The sequence below is a fragment of the Pipra filicauda genome, unplaced genomic scaffold (assembly GCF_003945595.2).
Source record: "Pipra filicauda isolate LSUMZ 115617 unplaced genomic scaffold, ASM394559v2 scaffold763_size104425_pilon, whole genome shotgun sequence".
Lineage (NCBI taxonomy): Eukaryota > Metazoa > Chordata > Aves > Passeriformes > Pipridae > Pipra > Pipra filicauda.
The window spans coordinates 1-19,226 of NW_024104935.1; the positions used below are offsets into that span (position 1 = coordinate 1).

Genomic DNA, 19,226 nt, shown 5'->3' on the forward strand with positions numbered 1-19,226 from the left:
TGTTTGGGGGTGTTTAGGGTCAGTGTGACCCCCGTGTGCCCCCCAGAGCAGAGCCACTGCTGGGTGTGTTGGGGGGGTGTTTGGAGGGTGTTTGGAGGGTGTTTGGGGGTGTTTGGGGTCAGTGTGACCCCCATGTGCCCCCCCAGAGCAGAGCCCCTGCTGGGTGCCCCTGTATGGCCGCATGTGCTGCCGCCTGGCCGCCAGACCCCGCTGTGTGGACACGCCCGCGGCCAGCGGGACCCTGCGGCTGCAGGTGAGGGACGGGGATCGGGAATGGGAATGGGAATGGGATAGAGGGACGGGCACCCCCCATGGCCACTGGGACTGCAGGTGAGGGGGAACAGGATCGGGATCGGGAATGGGGTATGGGATAGAGGGATGGGCTGCACCGACACCCCCGTGGCCACTGGGACTGCAGGTGAGGGGGAACAGGGTCAGGAATGGGAGCAGGAATGGGATGTGGGGTGGGATATAGGGATATGGGGCTGCATGGACACACCTGCCTCTGATCCCCTGTGACTGCAGGCGAGGGGGGATCAGGATGCTGAGATCAGGGATGGGATGGGATGGGACAGGAACAGGGATGGAAATGGAGACAGGGACAGGGATGGGGATAAGGATGGGACAGGGACAAAGATGGGGACAGGGCACGGACAGGAACAAGGATGGGAATGGGGATGAGGACAAGAATGGGACAGGGACAGGAATGGGGTTGGGATGGGAACGGGTCCAGGGAGAAGGACAGGAATGAGGACAGCGATGGGGACTGGGACAAGGATGGGGATGGGGAAAGAGATAAGGGTGGGATGGGGAGAGAGACAGGGAGGGGAACAAGGACGGGGACAGGGACAAGGGTGGGACAGAGGTGGAACAGGGATAAGAGCAGGGACAAAAACGGGGAAATGAGTGAAGACTGGGATGGGATGAAAACGGGAACGTGGTGGGGATGGGGTAGGGGATGGGGTCAGGGATGGGGTCGGGGATGGGGTCAGGGATGGGGTCAGGGATGGGGTCAGGGATGGGGTAGGGGATGGGGTCAGGGATGGGGTCAGGGATGGGGTAGGGGATGGGGTCAGGGATGGGGTAGGGGATGGGGTCAGGGATGGGGTCAGGGATGGGGTCAGGGATGGGGGGGTCAGGGATGGGGTCAGGGATGGGGTCAGGGATGGGGATAGGACAGGTGGTGGCACGAGCCTGCTGGGCTTGTCCGTCCCCACCAGTGGCTCTGGGGGATCCCCGTGCTGGGGGACGGGCACTGGGGGTCGCGGGGGGTTGGGGCTGATCCCGGGGGGCTGGGGGGTGTGGGGCTGTGGGGGGATATGGGGTGTGCCTGGGGGGCACAGCGTGTGCCGGGGGCAGGGTGGCTGTCAGGGGGCACGGTGGGCACCCGTGGGTGCTGACGGTGCCGGGGGTCCCGGGCAGGCGCCGGGGGCTGAGGGGCCGAGCGGGCCCCCCCTGTTCTGTGTCCTGCGTGGCCCCGACCTGCTGTGCTACGGCAGCGCCCACGGGGCCGAGGCCGGGCAGGAGCCCACCCTCACCATCGCTGTCACCAAGGTATGGGGGCACGGGGGGCATGGGGGGCACAGGGGCTGGGGGGCACAGGGGGCACAGGGGGCTGTGGGGGCACGGGGGGCACAGGGGCTGGGGGGCGTGGGGGGCATGGGGTTATGGGGGACACAGGGGGCGTGGGGGGCACGGTGGGTATGGGGATTTGGGGGCTATGGAGGGTTGAGGGGGATGGGGGCTTTCAGGTCTCTGGGGGGCTCTGGGGGGCTGGGAGGTCCGAGGTCTCCCGGTGCTGTAGGACATGTGGGTGCAGCGGAGCCGGGGGGACATGGGGGACTGGGGGGGCTCTGTGGGGCTCTGTGGGCTCTGTGGGGCTCTGTGGGGCTCTGGGGGCTCTGGGGGGCTCTGGGGTCTCTGGGGGCTCAGGGGGCACAGGGGCTGTGGGGTCCAAGCGCTGTGCCCGCCGCAGGACACGCGGGTGCGGGCGGAGCCGGGGGGGCGCGGGCAGCCCCCCGTGGTGGCCGTCACCAACCGGCTGGGGGGGGAGGAGGTGACCCACGGCCTGGTGGCCGAGAGCACGGCCGAGGCCCAGCGCTGGCTCGAGGCCTTCGAGCAGCACCTCTATGACCTGGGTGAGTGAAGACCCCCGGGAACCCCCAACCCCCGGGAACCCCCCCAGCCGTGTGGGACACCCCGTCCCTGCGTGACCCTCCATCCTGGTGGGACCCTGTCCATGTGGGACCCCCATTATTACAGGACCCCCAAGCCCTGTGGGATCTCCCCAAGCCCTGTGGGACTCCCCTGAGCTGTGTGGGAACCCCCCTCGTCCTGAGGGATCCCCATCCCAGTGGGACCCTTCGTCCTGGTGGGATCCCTCCATCCCTGCAGGACTCCCAACCCACTGGGAGCCTCATCATCCTGATGGGAACCCATCTTGTGGGACCTGATCCCACCACCTCCATCATCCCTTCAGGACCCCCATCATCCCAATGGGACACCTCCCTTCTCTGCAGGACCCCCCCCAACTCTGTGGCCCCCATTCCTAGGGGGACCCCATCCCGTGGGACCCCCATCCCCCTGCAGTCCCCATCCTGGGATGGCTCTATCCCGTGGGACCCCCATCCCATGGGACCCCCATCCCCCTGCAGTCCCCATCCTGGGATGGCTCTATCCCGTGGGACCCCCATCCCGTGGGACCCCCATCCCCCTGCAATCCCCATCCTGGGATGACTCTATCCCATGGGACCCCCATCCCGTGGGACCCCCATCCCAGTGCAGCCCCCCCATGCCCTGCTGTGCCCCCCCGTCCCCAGGCCAGTGGAAGCAGTGCTGTGAGGAGCTGATGCGCATCGAGGAGCCCCCCCCGCGCCGCCCCCCGGCCCCGCTGCCCCCCCAGGGCTCCCTCTACCACCAGACGGGTGAGTGGGGCCGGGGGGGCCGGGGGGGTCGGGCTGGGGGGGCTCTGCTCTGTCTCCCCCTCTCTGCTCTCTGCTCGCTCCCTAACGCTGCTCTTCTCTCCTTGCTGTCCCCCCCCTCTGTCCCCCCCTCTGTCCCCCCTTTTCTGTGCCCCCCTCTCTGCTCTGCCACCCCCGGTGCCCCCCAGCCCCGCCGGGCCCCCCCGGGCCCCCCCCGGGCGAGGGGCTCCTGCTGCAGGAGAACGTGTCGGCCGAGATCCGGGCACTGCTCAGCTCCTACTACAGCGACAGGTGACGGGGGCACGGGGGGGCCGAGACCCCACCACACAGCACCCCCGGGACAGCACAGGGACCCCCGGGACTCCCCCCAGCACTGGAGGGAGCAGTGGGGGGGCCCCCGAGAACCCCCAAACCCGGGGGGCTGTGGGGCAGCGCTGGGGGGGGGTGACTGTGGGACCCCTGAGACGCTCCCCCCACCCGCGGGGGCCATGGGGGGGGAAATGGGGCATTTGGGGGGACCTCTGAGCCACCCCCTCCACCGCCTGTGAGGGCCATGGGGGGACCACCCCCTCTGGGGGACGGGGGGGTCTGGGCATGATGGGGGGCTGTTTGCAGCCCCCACCCCCCGGTGCAGCAACGGGGGCTCCGGGGGCGTCTGGGGGGGCCGCTGACCTCCCCTGCCCCCCCCTTTGCCCCCCAGCTATTGACCCCTCGGACGACATCGCGGCCGTGACCGACATCCTGGCGGGGCACCGGGGGGGTCCCCGGGGGGGTCCCCGCCCGCCGGGCCCGCCCCCGTGGCTGTCGCTGTTCGAGGGGCCCCCCCCGCGCAGCCCCAGCCCCCCCCGGCGGGGCCGCCCCCGCACCCTGTCCCTGGACGCCCGGCTCAGCACCCTCAAGGGCCGGGGGGGCACCCCCAGGCCCCCCCACTCCAGCTCCTCCAGCAGCGGCAGCAGCAGCCCGGGACCGCCCCAGTGTGACCCCCCCAGGCCCCTCCAGTCCCGGGTGTGACCCCAGCACCTGGGGGGGCAGGGGATGGACCCCCCCCATCCCCTGCAGGGGCCGATGCCACAGGGGTCTGGGGGGGTCTGGGGGGCCTGGGGGGGGCTGGGGGGACTGGGGGCTCCCAGCTCCTTTTTTGGGGAGAAACTGGAATTTCTGCCCCCTCTGTGCTGGGGGGGGACAGAGCTAAACTCCAAAAAGGGGGGGGGAGGGGCATTGCCCCCCCCCAGGGTGGGTGCTGGGGACCCCCCCACCGCGGGGTGGGTGCAGGGGTCCCCCCAGGGTGGGTGCTCAGGGTCTAACCCGGGGGGGCACAAGGACCTCCCCCCCCAGCTCTACTTTCCCTCACCTCTAACCTGGGGGGGGCAGCCCCCCCCCGGCAGGACACCCCTTATTAATAATGTGCATTAATAATTTGCATTAAAATTTATTTAACAGCTGCTGTGTGTGATTGGGGGGGTCCCTGTGCCCGCGGGGGGGTCCGTGCCCCCCCCCCGTGCTGCTACCAGGAGGGGGGCTAGGGGTGCTGCCCCCTCCCCAAGCTGCTCATTGGGGTGCAAGTGGAGGGTTGGGGGCTGTGCTGGGGGGGTGATGTGTGGGGAGGGGGCTGTGGTGCCCCAAAAAGGGGGTGCTGGGCCCCCCGGTTACACGGCGTGGGGGGACAGGTCCTCGTCCTCCGTGAGGGGGCTGGGACCCCCCAGCAGCGGGGGGTGGGGGGTGTCACGGGCCAGCAGGAGGGCGAAGCCTGGGGGGAGAGGAGGGTGAGCTCGGGGAGCCCGGGGGGGCTCGGGGAGGTTTGGGGGGGGGGTTGGGGTACCTGGTGTGCCTTTGTGCAGGACGAGACTCTCGCCGGGCTCGTCCCCCTGGAAAAATTGGGGGGGCCCTGAGGGGTCCCACAAGCCCCAGCCGTGCCCACCCCCTTCCCCAGGGGACCCCACCCCATCTCCCATCCTACCCCCCACCTGTTCTCCCCCTCCCCAGTCCCACCCCGACCCCCAGAACCAGCCCCCAGGGTCGTGTGTTCCCCCCCACTCCTCTCCAGCCAGAGCCCCCCCAGCCCCAAAACCAGCTGACCCCACTTGCAGCCCCCCAGTCCGGCCCCCACATCACCCCCACCCCCACGTTGCCCACAGCCCCCCAGCACCCCCAGTCCCACGGCCCTCCACCACCCAGCCCCCCCCAGCCCCCCATTGCCCCCGTCCCTTCCCAGCCCCCCCCGCTGCCCCCTTTGCCCCCCATACCTGTCCCGGGGCAGGTCCCGGCTCCCAGGGGCCCTCCCAGCCCCCCCACTCGTGCCCCCCAATTCCATTGCGCCCCAAGTCCCGGGGGTCCTGCGTCAGGCAGGGGGGGCTGGGCCTGGGTGGGGGGGGCCTCTCTGGGGGTATCGGGGACCCCCCTCGTGGGCTGGGGACCCCCTCACCCAGCGGCCCCAGAGACCCCCATGTGGGGGGGCTGGGGAGGGGGGGAGTGTCCGGAGGGGGCCCCTCCTCATCCAGGGGGGTGCCAGGGGGGCTGGGGAGGGGGGGAGTGTCCGGAGGGGGGCCCTCCTCATCCTGGGGGGGTCTGGGGGGCGACCCCAAACCAGGAGTGCTGGGGAGGAGCAAGGGCTCTGCCCCATAAGTGCTGTCAGGGTACCCCGACCCAGGGGGGCCAGGGGGGGCCTCCATCCTGGGGGGGCTGAAGGGGGGCCCAGATGTGGCGGGTGGGGACCCCGACCTGGTGGTGGCAGAGCTGGGGGTCCCCAGGGTGATGGAGTGAGGGGTCCCTGTCCCCATGGGGCTGGGAGGGGTCCCAGTGGTGGCACATTTGGGGGTCCCCATCACCACAGGGCTTGAGGGGCTCCTTGGGGTGACAGAGGGAGGGGTCCCACTCCCCATGGGGCTCGTGGGGGTCCCGGTGGTGGCACACTGGGGGGTCCCTGTCCCCACAGGACTGGTGGCACGGGGGGACTCTGCTCGGGCTGGGCTCGGGGGGGTCCCCAGAGTGGCAGAGGGAGGGGTCCCACTCCCCGTGGGGCTGATGGGGGTCCCGGTGGTGGCACGTTGGGGGGTCCCTGTCCCTACAGGACTGGTGGCACGGGGGGACCCCGCTTGGGCTGGGCTGGTGGGGGTCCCCAGGGTGGCACACGGTGGGGTCCCTGTCCCCGCGGGGCTGGGGGGCAGGGGCGGCGGGGGTCGGCCCGGGCTGGGGGGCGGTGCCCCGCGGGAGGCGCCGGGCGGGGGGGCCCGGGGGGGCTCCGGCCGGCGGAAGATGAAGGCGGATTCCGTCAGGCTGCGCTGGTACCGCAGGAACGGCCGGCGGGCTCCTGGGGGGAGGGGGGTCAGCAGGGACCCCCGGCACCCCCTGCAACCCCCAACCCCGCCATGGGGGCACCTACCGGGGGGGCCGCCGGGCAGGGCGGGGCCGGACGTGGACCCGGAGCGCTCCCGCTGCAGGAAGAATTCCCGGGGGTTCTGGGTGCGCTGCGAGACGAGGATGGCGGCTTCCTGCGGGATCGGGGGGTCAGCGGGGACAGGGCACGGGGACAGGGCACGGGGACAGGGCACTGAGTGTCCCGTGACCCGGGGGCAGGGTGGGACCCGTCCCGGCACTCACGGCCGCCGTCCCGCTGCCCCCTCTGCTCCCCCTGCGCTCCCGCGCGGCAGCCTCGTGTTCCCGCTGCTGCTGCTCCTGCGGGACACGGGGACGATGGGAACCACGGATTGCCCGGGATGGAGCCCCGGATCCCCTGAGAGCGACTCCCTGGGTCCTGCTGGGACGGAGCCCTCCCATCCCTCCTGGATAGATCCCCCCAGGATGCCCCTGAAACAAACTCCCTGTATTCCCTAGGATGGACCCGATGGATCCCACAGGATGGACCCCCCAGATCCCCTGGGATGAACCCCCTCAGATCCCCCAGGATCGACTCCTGGAACCCCCCGGGATGGGCCCCCTGGATGCCTTCAGGATGGATGCCCCAGATCCTTCTGGGATGGACTCCCTGTCTCCCTCCAGGATGGACCCACTTGATCCCGCAGGATTGACCCCCCAGATCCCTTGAGATGGACTCCTCAGATCTTCCCAGATCCCCTGGCATGGACACCCTGGATCCTGCTGGGATGGAGGCCCTGGATCTCCCAGGACAGACCCCCCCGGATTCCCCCAGGACCCCCCTCCCTACCCCCTCCCCTCTCACCCATCGCTCCTGCTCCTTCCTCCGCTCCTCCGCGTCCAGCCGTGCCTGCTCCTGCCTGCGGGGCCGGGAGGGGGGTCAGGGGGGCCGGCTGGGCCTCCGTGCTTGGGCAGGGGGATGGGACACAGGGACGGGAGGAGGGCGTGGGAACATGGGGATGGCGGATGGGACGCGGGGGTGGGACGCGGCCGGGGCCCCCCACGCTGCCCCTCACCGCCGCTCCTCGATGAGCCGCTCCCGCTCCTGCAGCCGCCGCTCCCGCTCCGCGGCCCCGCGCCGCTCCTCCTCCAGGCGCTCCCGCTCCCAGCGCCGCCGCTGCTCCCGCTCCCGCCGCCGCTCCTCCTCCTTCCGCTGCTGCTCCTCCCGCTGCGCACACACCGGGATCGGCACCGGCACCGGGACACCCAGCGGCACCGGGAACCAGTGACCTCGGCACCGGCACCGGGCCCCCACTGCCGTGGGCAACGGCACAGGGAACTGGCACTGGGACCCCCCAGCCTCGGCACCAGGACCGGGACACCCCCAACCTCGGCACTGGGACTGGGAACCCCCCCACTCGGCACTGGGACCCCCCCGACATCCGCACCAGGACCCCACAGGCTCAGCACTGGGACCGGGACCCAACTGCACTCCACACCGGGACTGGGACCCCCACCGGGCTCGGCACCGGGACCCCCGGGCTCAGCCCCGTGGCCTGAGGCAACAGCCGTGACTCCATCTCCGGGGCACCGTGGGGACCCCCCAACCCCTCCCCAGCCCTCCGCGGCCCCCACCTCGGCCTGTTCCCAGAAGGAATGGCGCTGGGTGCGCTGGATCTCCAGCGCCGGGTTGGTCTTGCGGTAGTTGGTTCCCTGGGGGGCACAGGGGGGGTCAGGGTGGGACCCCCGGCACCCCTCAACACCCCCCGGCACCCCCTGCCCGGGGACCCCCGGGAAGGGTGAGCGAGTACCCATCGCCCACCGGTGCCCTCCCCATCTCTCCCCCCGAGACCCCCACTCACCACCAGCTCCGGGATGTCCGGGAGGGTTCCCCTCCTGGGGGCGCGGGGCCCGGGGGGCTCCAGCTGTGCCAGCGCCTGGCGCAGCCCCTCCAGCGTCACGTCCTCGGGACGGCGGGCGCTGACCAGGGCCGTGGCCTCCTGCCACCGGGACGGGACTGCGTCACCCCCCCGGCACCCACAGCCCCCCCTGCACCCCCGCCCCCCGCAGGGATCCGGCGCCATTCCCTTGGATGTGTCGGATGTGGGGCTGGATCCAGATGTGAGGCCGGACCCAGATGTGGGACCGGATCCAGATCCCAGACCCAGGCGGATCTCCGGAAGCCGGGCTGAGAGGATGGGGAGGGCAGGACCCCCCCGTCAGGGCGGAATGGGGGGGGCAGGGATCCCAACCACAGCTCCGGCGCCGCGGCCAAGACTGGGAGCACTGGGAACGCGGCGGCTGAGTCAGCAGCGCCAGGAATGCGCCCGGGCACAGGCAAAGGTCGGGCCGGCGGGATGGAGGGGTTAGGGGGGGAAGGAATGGGGGGCATGGGGGGAGTGGAGACCCCCACAGCCCTCCCGAAGCCCCCCGGGGGCTCCGCGCCCCCCACTCACCCTGAAGAAGCTCCGGATGGCCGGCAGGTGCCCGGCACACTCCGCCCGCTGCGATTCCGGCACCTTCTCCCCGACCTGGCACCGCACCCACCGCTCAGCACGGGGGGTCCCATCCAGGGGTCCCCCCGGGCCTCCCCCCCCACTCACCCAGGTGATGAGGACGATCCGGGGGGTGCCAGCGCCGGGATCGGGGACCCGGCACAGCCCGTACATGACGCTGCCGGCGGAGAATTTTCCAGCGAGCTCATCCGGCCCCCCGGCTGCAAGGAGGGGGCGTCAGGGGGGACATGGGGACACGAGGGACCCCCAGTATCTCCCCAGAAGCATCGCTCCCGGTACCTCCGGAATCCAGGAGCTTGAGGTCGTGGTGCTTCTCATAGCCGAAGACCGCCCTGGGGGGGGGAGGTCAAGGTGGGAGGGTCAGGGTGGGGGTCCCACAAGGGGGACCTGCCAGTTTGGGGCACCCCCCGTGTTCCCCCATGCCACCAGCCCAGGATGAATTCATGGAAGTGCCGCCGGCAGCATCCGCCCCCGGGACAATGGGAATGTGGGAAGCGCCGGAGCGGCACGGCCCCCTCAAAGCCCCCCCCGCCCTCGGCGGTCCGGGACCCCCCGCCCGGCACTGGGGGGGCTCCGAGGGCCCCATCCCGGAGGGACCCTCCTCCCCCGGCACTCCCAGGGCTCTGCCCGCCTTTGTCTCCGCGTGGCTCCGGTTCCGGGCGCACGCGGGACACGGCTCGGCACGGCCCCGGGAGCACGCGTGGAGCGCGGCACGGCACGTCACGCGTGTCACGGCATGTCGCGACAGGCTGTGGCGTCACATGGCGGGACAGGGCCCGGCACGCGGGCGGGCGGGCGCCGGGAGGAGCCGGCGCTGGAGCGGGTCCAGCCGCGCTGCCGGGGCAGGGGGCAGTGCCCGGCCGGCCGGTGGCCACGGTGACGGGCTGCCCCGTGTCGCCGGGGGGGCTGCGGGGCCGGCGCAGTCCCGGGGCCGTCACCCCCGGCCCCAGGATGGGGGCTTTGGGGGACACCGGCTCCAGCCCCTCAGCACCGGCACCGGTGCGGGGCCGTCCCGGGACCACCGTCCCGGGACCCGCTTCTCCCCCGTGCAGCCGGGCAGAGCCCCCCCCCTCCGGCACCCGGGGTGCCCCTCCGGCCCCGCAGCCCCCCCCGTGCCCGCCGTGCCCCTCCCCGGGTGGCGGCGCCGCTCCCAGCCCGGCGGCACCGGGAGGGACCGGGCAGGACGGGACGGGACGGGACCGGGCGGGTCTCCCGGTTCCCAGCACGGCGCCGGGCGGGGCTCAGGCCCAGGACCCCCCTTCGGGCCTGCACCCCCCGGCCGGGACCCCGGCGCGCGCTGGACCCCCGTCCCGGTGCCGGTAGCGGTGCCTCTCGGACCGCCCCCGCCTGACGCGTGCTCCTGCCCGTTCCTGCTCCCGGTTCCCGGTCCCGGTGCCTGTTCCCCGCTCCCGGACCCAGTCCCCTCTTCCGTCCCCATTCCCGGTGCCGATTCCCCCTTCCCGTCCCCATTCCCGGTCCCCAGTCCCGGTCCCAGTCCCCATTCCCGGTCCTCCCTGCCCCCAGTCTCACCAGTCGGTCCCAGCCCGGGGGTTCCCCACGTCCTCCCGCGCCGCCAGCAGCGCCAGCCGGTACCGCTCCAGCCCCGGCCCCGCCATCCCGAGCCCGGGGCCGATCCCGAACCCGGGGCCGGCCCCACCGCCGCCCTGCGCCCGCCCCTCCCTCCCCCGCCGCCCCCCCGGCACCTTCCGCCGCCCACGGGCGGCACCGGGCGGGGCGGGGGCGGGAGCGGCCGGGAGGCACCGGGACGGGACGGGACGGGACAGGCGGCGCTGGGAGCGCTGGGAGCGCCGGGACGCGGGTGCTGGGACAGGGCCCCGCACTGGGACGAGGTCCAGCACTGGGACGGAGTCCCGTACTGGGATGGTGGCCCTGTATTGGAATTATGGCCCTGTAGTGGGATGTGGGTCCCGCACTGGGATGAGGGTCCCATACTGGGATAAGGGTGCTATGCCAGATTCCTGCTCTGGGACACGGGTGCAGGTCCCAGGACCCCTCACAGGGAGGTGGGTGCTGTGCCCGGGTCAGCTTTGGAATGTGGGTGCGGTGCCAGGGTCCCACACCAGGATGAGGGTCCCAGACTGGGATGTGGGTGTAGGTCCCAAGGGTCCCATACTGGGATAAGGGTGCTGTGCCAGGATCCTATGCTGGGATGACGGTTCCACACTGGAATGTGGATGCTGGGCCAGGGTTCTGGACTGGGATGTGGGTGCTGTGCACCGTCCCAGACTGGGATGTTGGCCCAGGTCCCAGAGTCCTACACTGGGATGAGGGGCTGTGCCAGGATCCAGCACCGGGCCAAGGGAGGGGTCCCCATCCTCATCCTGCCCCACTTACCCCGTCTCTTCCCCCTGTCCCCGAAGCCTCTCCCGCAGTTCCTTTATTATGCCAGAAAAGAGGATTTTGGGGTGCTGGGGGTGCCCCCGGCCTCCCCCCCCCATGAATATGGCCCTGGGGACACCCCCAGCCCAGCGTCTGGCCCGCCCCGTCCCCCCTCCCTGTCCCGGAGCCTCTCCTGCCGTTCCCTTATTTGGGCACCGCGACTTGAAAATCCCAAACCCCCAGGGAGGGAAAAAATGCTGGGAAATGGGATCTTGGCCCCAGGGACGCCCTCAGTGCAGTGCCTGGCCCACCCTGTCGCCCCCCGTCCTAGGGCCCTAACTGGTGTGGCTGGTGTTACTGGTATGACGGTGTTACTGGCATTACTGGTGTTACTGGTGGTACTGTTACCTCCCGTACTGGTGTTACTGGTGGTACTGGTGCTGCTGCTCTCACTGGTGTTACTGCTGGCACTGGTGTAACTGGTGTTACTTGTCACTGGTGTCACTGGTGCCACTGGTGACACTGGTGTCCAAGGTATAACTGGTGTTACTTGTGCCACTGGTGTCGCTGGTGCAACGGTTGCCACTGGTGTCACTGGTGTCGCTGGTGTCGCTGTTGTCACTGGTGTCACTGGTGTCGCTGTTGTCACTGGTGTCACTGGTGTCACTGGTGTCACTGGTGTCGCTGGTGTCACTGGTGTCACTGGTGTCGCTGGTGCCGCTGGTGTCACTGGTGTCACTGGTGTCACTGGTGTCACTGGTGTCGCTGGTGTCACTGGTGTCACTGGTGCCGCTGGTGTCACTGGTGTCACTGGTGTCGCTGTTGTCACTGGTGTCGCTGTTGTCACTGGTGTCACTGGTGTCGCTGTTGTCACTGGTGTCACTGGTGCCGCTGTTGTCACTGGTGTCACTGGTGTCGCTGTTGTCACTGGTGTCACTGGTGTCGCTGTTGTCACTGGTGTCACTGGTGCCGCTGTTGTCACTGGTGTCACTGGTGTCACTGGTGTCACTGGTGCCGCTGGTGTCACTGGTGTCACTGGTGTCACTGGTGTCCCTGGTGTCGTTGGTGTCACTGTTGTCACTGGTGTCCCTGGTGTCACTGGTGTCACTGGTGTCACTGGTGCCGCTGGTGCCGCTGGTGTCACTGGTGTCACTGGTGCCATCGCTGTCGCCGTTGTCGCCGGTCCCTGTCCCCCCCGTTCTCCCCCCGCGATCCCTCCGGTGGGCGTGGCATACTGAGGGGCGTGTGCCTGGGCACGCCCATTTGTGGGCGTGGCCTACCCTGGTGGGCGTGGCCGGGGCGGTGCAGTCACGTGGCGCGCGGCGCCCCCTGGCGGCGCTCCTTTGTCCGCGCGCGGGGCGGGGCGGCGGGGGGCGTGGCAGCGCGGGCGGTGCCGCGCGGGATTGGCGGGGCGGGGCGGGGCGGGGCGGGGCGTGCCGCGGCCGCGCGCGCTGATTGGGCGAGCGGCGGGGAGGGGCGGGGCGGGAGGGGCGGGGGTCGGTAACGGGCCGGGCCCGGGTCGGGGCCGCGCGGGGGGCGCCGAGCGGGGACCCCCGCGCCCCCATGGACCCCGACGTGGACTACGAGCGCCCCAACGTCGAGACCATCAAGTGCGTCGTGGTGGGCGACAACGCAGTGGGCAAGACGCGGCTGATCTGCGCCCGCGCCTGCAACGCCACGCTGAGCCAGTACCGGCTGCTGGCCACGCACGTGCCCACCGTGTGGGCCATCGACCAGTACCGCGTCTGCCAGGAGGTGAGGGCGGGGGGCAGCGCCGGGCAGCGCCGGGCAGCGCCGGGCATCGGGAGGGCGACAGCGGGAGGGGGGTTACCGGGGGACGCCGGGCACGGGGGGCACCAGGGCGGGGGAGGCAGCGGGGGCCACCGGGCACCGGGAGGGACATCGAGGGGGGGAACCGGGAGGGGACCCGGGGGGTATAGCGGGGTGGTACTGGGTGTACCGGGCGGGGCGGTCGGTGATGGTGCCGGTCCCGGTGCCGGTCCCGGTGCCGGCAGGTGCTGGAGCGCTCCCGCGATGTGGTGGACGAGGTCAGCGTCTCCCTGCGCCTCTGGGACACCTTCGGGGACCATCATAAGGATCGGCGCTTCGCCTACGGCAGGTGGGACCCCGACCCGCCACCGGCACCCCGAGCCCCCCCAGCGGCACCCCGACCCCCCCAGCCCTGCCCACCCAGCGCACACAGAGCCAAAGGAGCCCCTTGGGCTCCTGCCAGCGCCCAGAGAGCAGCTCCGGCACCCCAAACCCTCCGAGGGGCGGTGGGACTGCCCCGCCCCCGGCCGGGGATGGCTTTGGGGGTACCCTGCCCCCAACACTGCGTCCCCCAAGCCCCTGCCCCGAGCAGAGATCCCGGGTGCTCGCGGCCCCCCCGGCGCTGTGGGTGGGGGGCGTCTCTGAGGGGCTGTTGGAGTGCGGAACCCTTCCCTGGGGGCGCCGGCCTGGCCGCAGGAGGGGCCCCCCCGGCCCCCCCCGGTTCCCTCGGCTGTAAACAGCCGTCCCCGTGGCCGCCGGCACGTCCGGGCTCTTATCGCCGCCGCCCCGCGCCAGCCCCGCGGCACCGCTAATCAACCCGCGGCACGGCGGGGCCGGGGCCGGGGGGGCCGGTGGCGGCTATCTTGGTCCGGGACACGGGCCCGGCTCCAGCGGCACCTCCCGGTCACGTCCCGGCCGAGCACGGACTAAAAACAACCCGGGCCTGGGGCCACGCGGCTGCTGCGGGGACCTGGGGGTGCTGGCACTCTCCCCGTGTCCCCTGGCACCTGCCCGCTGTCCCCTGGCACCCCCGTGTCCCCTGGCAACCCCTCGTGTCCCCTGGCAACCCCCCATGCGCCCTGGCACCTTGCACCCCCCGAGCCGGGGCCAGGAGGACGGTGACAGCCCCACCGTGGGCGCAGGGACAGGGCTGGGGGTGGCAGGCAGGGTCTGTCCCTGGGGCTGGGGGCTGGCACCCACCCGGCCAGACCCTGTGGGACCCCCCCGTGGATGCTCGGGGGCCAGGCCCCCCCGGTGCTGACCCAAGCCAGGGCAGCCCACGGCTTGGCTGATGGGGTGACCCGGAGCCAGGTCCCATCGGGTCCCTCCTTGGCCTCACTGCCCCTGCCATGGGGCCCTGGGGGCTGTGGGGCTCCCAGGGTTTCCTGGGACCCCCTGGGGACCATGGGGCTCCCCTGGCCATGGGACTCTTGGGGCCTGTGGGACTCTTGGGGGTCTGGGGGTGCCCTGGGGGTCTGGGGGGTTTCTGAGGGTCTATGGGCCCACCATAATCAAGGGGCTCTCAGTGGGTCATGGGACTCCTGAAGGCTGGGGGCAGTGACAGGTGTGCCAGGAGGGTGCCCCCCCGAGCAGGGAGTGTTTGGAGCCGCAGGGTGACAGTGTCTGTGCCCGTGGGGTGAGGCTGGGGTGGCACCGGGGCAGCGCTGCCCTCCCGTCCTGCTCGTGCCCCCAGGTCGGACGTGGTCGTGCTCTGCTTCTCGCTGGCAAACCCCAACTCGCTGCGGCACGTGAAGACCATGTGGTACCCCGAGATCAAGCACTTCTGCCCGCGCACGCCCATCGTGCTGGTGGGCTGCCAGCTGGACCTGCGCTACGCCGACCTGGACGCCGTCAACCGCGCGCGCCGGCCGCTGGCCAAGTGAGCCCCCGGGCCACCCACCTGGGCACCGCCCCAGCCCCACGGGGACAGGGACCCCCCAGTGTACCGTCCTGGGGACCCCAGCCGGTCCCGTGGGAATGGGGACCCCTCCCTCTGCTGCCCAGGGGACCCCCCGTTTTGCCACTACCAGGTCAGGGTGTGTCCCTGCCCGTGCCTGTGTCCCCCCCGACTCCCCTGGGTGGGGGCCCCTGGCAGCACCTGTGGGGTAGAGCCCCCGCCCGCCCTGGCACTCCTGGGTTGGGGTGTCCCCCCGGAGCCCCCAGCACCCCCTGGGATGCCTGGGGAGCCGCTCCTCAGCCTCCCCAGCCCCTGCCCTGCCCGTACCCCCACAGGCCCATCAAGCCCTCGGACATCCTGCCGCCGGAGCGGGGGCACGAGGTGGCGCAGGAGCTGGGGGTGCCGTACTACGAGACCAGCGTGGTGGCGCAGTTCGGGGTGAAGGACGTGTTCGACAACGCCATCCGCGCCGCGCTCGTGTCCCGCCGCCACCTGCAGTTCTGGAAGTCCCACCTGCGCAAGATGCAGCGCCCGCTGCTGCAGGCACCCTTCCTGCCCCCCAAGCCCCCCCCGCCCCTCATCCAGGTGCCCGACGCGCCCCCCGGGCTGGGGGGGGGCCCGGCCGCGCTGTTCCGGGCCCCGCTCTGCGCCGACGTCGTGTTCCAGCTGCAGGGCGGGCACCGCGTCTTCGCCCACCGCGTGTTCCTGGCCACCGCCTGCTCCCGCTTCTACGACCTGTTCACGCTCGAGGGGACCCCCGGCGAGGGGGACGGGGGCACCCGCGACCTGTCGGGGTGGGGCCGCGGGTTCCTGAGCCTGCACTGGGAGGAGGTGCCGGAGCCGGCGGCGGGGCGGGCGCGGCGCATGGCGGTGGTGGCCATGGACCGGGCCGTGCGGCCGGAGCCGCTGCGCGCCGTGCTGGAGTACCTGTACACCGGGCGGCTGGAGCGGCCCCACGCCGACCTGCGCCAGGTGGGCGCCGTGGCCGAGCTGCTCGAGGTGTTCGACCTGCGCATGATGGTGGCCAACGAGCTCAACCAGGAGAGCTTCATGAACCAGGAGATCACCAAGGCCTTCCACGTGCGCCGTGCCAACCGCGTCAAGGAGTGCCTGGCCAAGGGCGTCTTCGCGGGTACGGGGGCCCTGGGGGGCTGTGAGGACAGGGGGGTCACCCGGCTCCGTCCCCTCCGGCCGGTGTCCCCCTCCTGTGATGTCGGCTTGGACACAGGGCTCCGCTCACCCTGATCCCCTCCCACCACTGAGGCCACTGGGGTCTGGGGGCCCGGAGCCCTTGTCCAGTCAGTCGTGGTGGGTGGGGCTGCCGGGAGTCCGGGGCTGTCAGTTCTGGGCAGGGGTGCCTGTCCCCCCTGAGCTGTCCCCTGTCCCCCCTGAGCTGTCCCCTGTCCCCAGACGTGGTGTTCCGGGTGGATGACGGGCTGGTGCCGGCGCACAAGCCGCTGCTCATCGCTGGCTGTGACTGGATGAGGGCCATGTTCCGGGGGGGCTTCCGCGAGAGCTACGCCCAAGAGGTGGGGGCTGGGGAACCTGGGGGGACCCACTGGCTCTGCCACGGGGTTGCTGGAAGGGTGGGCATCTTTGGGTGGGGGCTGGGGGCTGCTTGGACCCCCCTCCGAGCCCTGACACAGCTGGGTCCTGCTTCCCTTCTGCTGGAGAGAAAGTGGGGGGCTCTGCCGGGTCAGGGAGTTCTGTGCTGGGCCTGGGGGGATTATTCCAGGGCTGGGGGGCTCTGCTGGATCGGGGGGGGTTGTGCCAGGGCTGGGGGGGCTATGTTGGGGCTGGGGGAGCTGTTCTGGGTGAGGGGGATGGTATCAGGGCTGGGGGCCTGTGCCAGACAGGGGACTCTGTACCAGAGTTGTGGGATGGTTGTGCTGGGTCGGGGGGGCTGTGCTGGGTCAGGAGGGGCTGTGCCAGAATTGTGGAGGGCTGTGCCGGGGCTGAGGGGGCTGTGCCAGGTCAGGCACTGCCAGGAGGGTCCCTCCTTGCCCCGGCCCCCCCGGGGTGGCTCCAGCCCCGCCAAACCCGTCCCTGGTGCCGCAGGTATCCCTGCCCGGCACCAACTGCGCCTGCCTCCGCGCCGTGCTCGACTTCCTCTACACGGGGGTCTTCACCCCCACGCCCGACCTGGACGCCATGGAGCTGCTCATCCTCACGGACCGGCTGTGCCTGCCGCGGCTGCAGGCGCTCACCGGTGAGACCCCGGCCCCCGGCCCCCGTGTCCCCTGACGTCACCTGCCAATACTCTGCCGGTGCCGCGGGGTCGGATCGATCGTCCCTGTGTGTCATTCCCTGCCCTTGCCAATCCCAGGGGGGCCTGGCTCACCCCGGGGGGCACATCCCCGGTGAGTGACCCCCCCGACCCGCTGCCCCCAGAGCAATACGCCGTGGACGAGCTGCTCCGAGCCTTCATGCAGCGCGTGGAGATCGACGAGCAGGTCATCATCTACCTGGAGATGACGCAGGTACGGGGGGCTGGGGGGCACGGAGAACCCCCGGGGGGGCACAGGGACCCCCGGGGGGGTGCGGGCAGTGGGGTGACCCCCCGTGCCCCCCCAGTTCCACAACGCCCACCAGTTGGCCGCGTGGTGCCTGCACTACATCTGCACCAACTACAACCGCGTGTGCCGCCGCTTCCCCCGCGAGATGAAGTTCATGTCCCCAGGTACGGGGGGCCGGGGGGGCGCGGGGGGACTCGGGGGGCGTCCCTGCCGTGCCCTAAGCCCCGGGCCACCCCCACAGAGAACCAGGCGCACTTCGAGCGGCACCGCTGGCCCCCGGTGTGGTACCTGAAGGAGGAGGATCTGTACCTGCGCTCCAAGAAGGAGCGGGAGCGCGAGGAGCAGCTCCAGCGCAAGCAGCACCCCCGCAGCAAGTGGTGCTTCTGGCGGCCCTCGCCCCCCGTGTCCTGAGCTGGGGACGAGGGGCTGGGACCCCCGCGTGGGGCTGGGGGGCTTGGCTGGACTGGGAGCCCCTGTGTGGGGCTGGGGGGCTCGGCCAGGCTGGGGGGGCCCGTGTTGGGCTGAGGGGCTCGAGGCTGGGACCCCCACATGGAGCTGGGGGGCTTGGATGGGCTGGGGGTCCCTGTGCTGAGCTGAGGGGCTTGAGGTTGGGACCCTCACACTGGGCAGGGGAGCTCAGCTGGGCTGGGGGTCCCTGTTCTAAGTGAGGGGCTTGGGGCTGCGGCTCCCACGCTGGGCTGGGGGGCTTGGCTGGGCTGGGGCTCCCATGCTGGGCTGGGGGTCCCTGTGCTGGGCTGGGGGTCCCTGTGCTGGGCTGGGGGTCCCTGTGCTGGGCTGTGTGGCTCAGGGTCGGGACCCCCACGCTGGAATGGGGGGCTCAGCCCCAGGGACTCCACACAGAACTGAAGGGCTGGGCCCTATGACCCCCCCCCTGGGCTGGGGGGCTCGGCCAGCCTGCTCCGAGGGCCTGTTTACCTGCCCCACCCCTGGCTGTTTACAGGCTCTGCTGGGGCACAGCCCCCTGCCCACCGTGCCTTCCCCCCGGGGGGGCCGTGCCGAGCCCCCCGGCAGGGCCCCCCGCCCCGGCCAACGCTGGTGCTACCTCTGACCGAGCAGTATTTGGGGCTGGGGGCATGCAGGGAGCGGGGGCTCTGCCGCCCCCCCGTCTTTCTTGAGGGCTTCTCCCCCCGCAGGGCTCTCTGGTGCTGTATTTTCTCCCCCCCAGGGGGTGGGGGGGCCAAGCTGTGAGCAGGGTGGGGTGGGGGGTGGGCGTGGGGGGGTCCCCGGGTGCTTGTGTGGCTGCGAGAGCCCCCGGCTCATCTCTGTGCCTTGGACGGGCCCCCGGGCTCTGGGCCCAGGGGGGACACTGTCCCTGTCCCTGGGCTGTGTCCCCCTGCAGTGGGGGTGGCACCGTCCAACCCCTCCGGGCTGAACTGCACAACCATTTTTACACTTTTTTACCCCAGGAGCACAGCGGCCCCCGGGCCTTCCAGGGCCCCCCCGGCCTGGAGTGGGCCCCCCCGGCCTGGAGTGGGCCCCCCGCCTCAGCAGCAGCTGTTTTAACCTTTAATAAAGCTTTTTGTAACAGACTCTGAGTGCCCCCCATCCCGCTCTGCCCCCCAAACCCCTTCCCATAGGAAGGAGCAACACTGGGGGCTTCATTCGGGTGTATTTATTGGGGGGGTTACAAAGTACATGAGGGTTGGGAACAGGAGTGGGGGGCCCTGACCCACACGTGGGGGTGCAGCTCACGGGTTGGGGGAGGCAAAGTGGGACACACGGGTGGGGTCATTTACTGGGGGGGGCAGATCCCTGTCCATGGCTCGTCCCCCAGCGTGGCAGGAGTGGCTGGGGGGGCAGGCTGGGGGCTCCCCCCCATCAGGGCCTGTCCCAGACTGAGCCCCCCTTGTCTGTGTGTCCTCCCCACGGCCTCACAAGGCCCTGGGAGCAGAGCCTGGGGTCACGTCAGCTCCCACGGGGGGGCCAGGGCAGG

General features: G+C 71.5%; 3 protein-coding genes across 3 annotated transcripts; 2 read left to right on the top strand and 1 right to left on the bottom strand.

The window, feature by feature from the left end:
- Positions 1–106: 106 nt before the first annotated feature.
- Positions 107–4,018, top strand: LOC113988225 (rhotekin). The gene is made up of 5 exons (XM_039389753.1): positions 107–253; positions 1,423–1,554; positions 1,976–2,138; positions 2,820–2,924; positions 3,622–4,018. Exons 1-5 carry the CDS (start codon positions 182–184, stop codon positions 3,930–3,932), a joined length of 783 nt encoding a protein of 260 aa, XP_039245687.1. The 5' UTR covers positions 107–181; the 3' UTR covers positions 3,933–4,018.
- Positions 4,019–4,343: 325 nt separating this feature from the next.
- Positions 4,344–10,430, bottom strand: LOC113988224 (drebrin-like). Its single transcript, XM_027721601.2, has 13 exons — positions 10,280–10,430; positions 9,029–9,081; positions 8,837–8,949; positions 8,690–8,764; positions 8,096–8,233; positions 7,869–7,946; positions 7,310–7,461; positions 7,099–7,153; positions 6,519–6,593; positions 6,301–6,409; positions 5,165–6,228; positions 4,741–4,786; positions 4,344–4,668 (listed from the first exon to the last, which is right to left on the bottom strand). Exons 1-13 carry the CDS (start codon positions 10,363–10,365, stop codon positions 4,568–4,570), a joined length of 2,145 nt encoding a protein of 714 aa, XP_027577402.2. The 5' UTR covers positions 10,366–10,430; the 3' UTR covers positions 4,344–4,567.
- A 2,222-nt stretch (positions 10,431–12,652) lies between these two features.
- Positions 12,653–17,973, top strand: LOC113988218 (rho-related BTB domain-containing protein 2-like). Its single transcript, XM_027721591.2, has 9 exons — positions 12,653–12,844; positions 13,105–13,208; positions 14,553–14,738; positions 15,092–15,888; positions 16,167–16,285; positions 16,815–16,965; positions 17,148–17,236; positions 17,331–17,436; positions 17,514–17,973. Exons 1-9 carry the CDS (start codon positions 12,653–12,655, stop codon positions 17,681–17,683), a joined length of 1,914 nt encoding a protein of 637 aa, XP_027577392.1. The 3' UTR covers positions 17,684–17,973.
- The last annotated feature ends 1,253 nt before the right edge of the window (positions 17,974–19,226 follow it).

Bases quoted from the DNA above. Each gene is read 5' to 3' on its own strand.
- LOC113988225 (XM_039389753.1), top strand. From the start codon at position 182: ATGTGCTGCCGCCTGGCCGCCAGACCCCGCTGTGTGGACACGCCCGCG. The intron at 254-1,422 runs GTGAGGGACGGG...GGTCCCGGGCAG, and splicing joins GCGGGACCCTGCGGCTGCAG to GCGCCGGGGGCTGAGGGGCC. The intron at 2,925-3,621 runs GTGAGTGGGGCC...TTTGCCCCCCAG, and splicing joins CTCCCTCTACCACCAGACGG to CTATTGACCCCTCGGACGAC.
- LOC113988224 (XM_027721601.2), bottom strand. From the start codon at position 10,365: ATGGCGGGGCCGGGGCTGGAGCGGTACCGGCTGGCGCTGCTGGCGGCG. The intron at 9,082-10,279 runs GTGAGACTGGGG...TCCCCCCCCCAG, and splicing joins CCCCGGGCTGGGACCGACTG to GGCGGTCTTCGGCTATGAGA. The intron at 7,947-8,095 runs GTGAGTGGGGGT...TGTGCCCCCCAG, and splicing joins CGGACATCCCGGAGCTGGTG to GGAACCAACTACCGCAAGAC.
- LOC113988218 (XM_027721591.2), top strand. From the start codon at position 12,653: ATGGACCCCGACGTGGACTACGAGCGCCCCAACGTCGAGACCATCAAG. The intron at 14,739-15,091 runs GTGAGCCCCCGG...GTACCCCCACAG, and splicing joins GCGCGCCGGCCGCTGGCCAA to GCCCATCAAGCCCTCGGACA. The intron at 17,237-17,330 runs GTACGGGGGGCT...GTGCCCCCCCAG, and splicing joins TCTACCTGGAGATGACGCAG to TTCCACAACGCCCACCAGTT.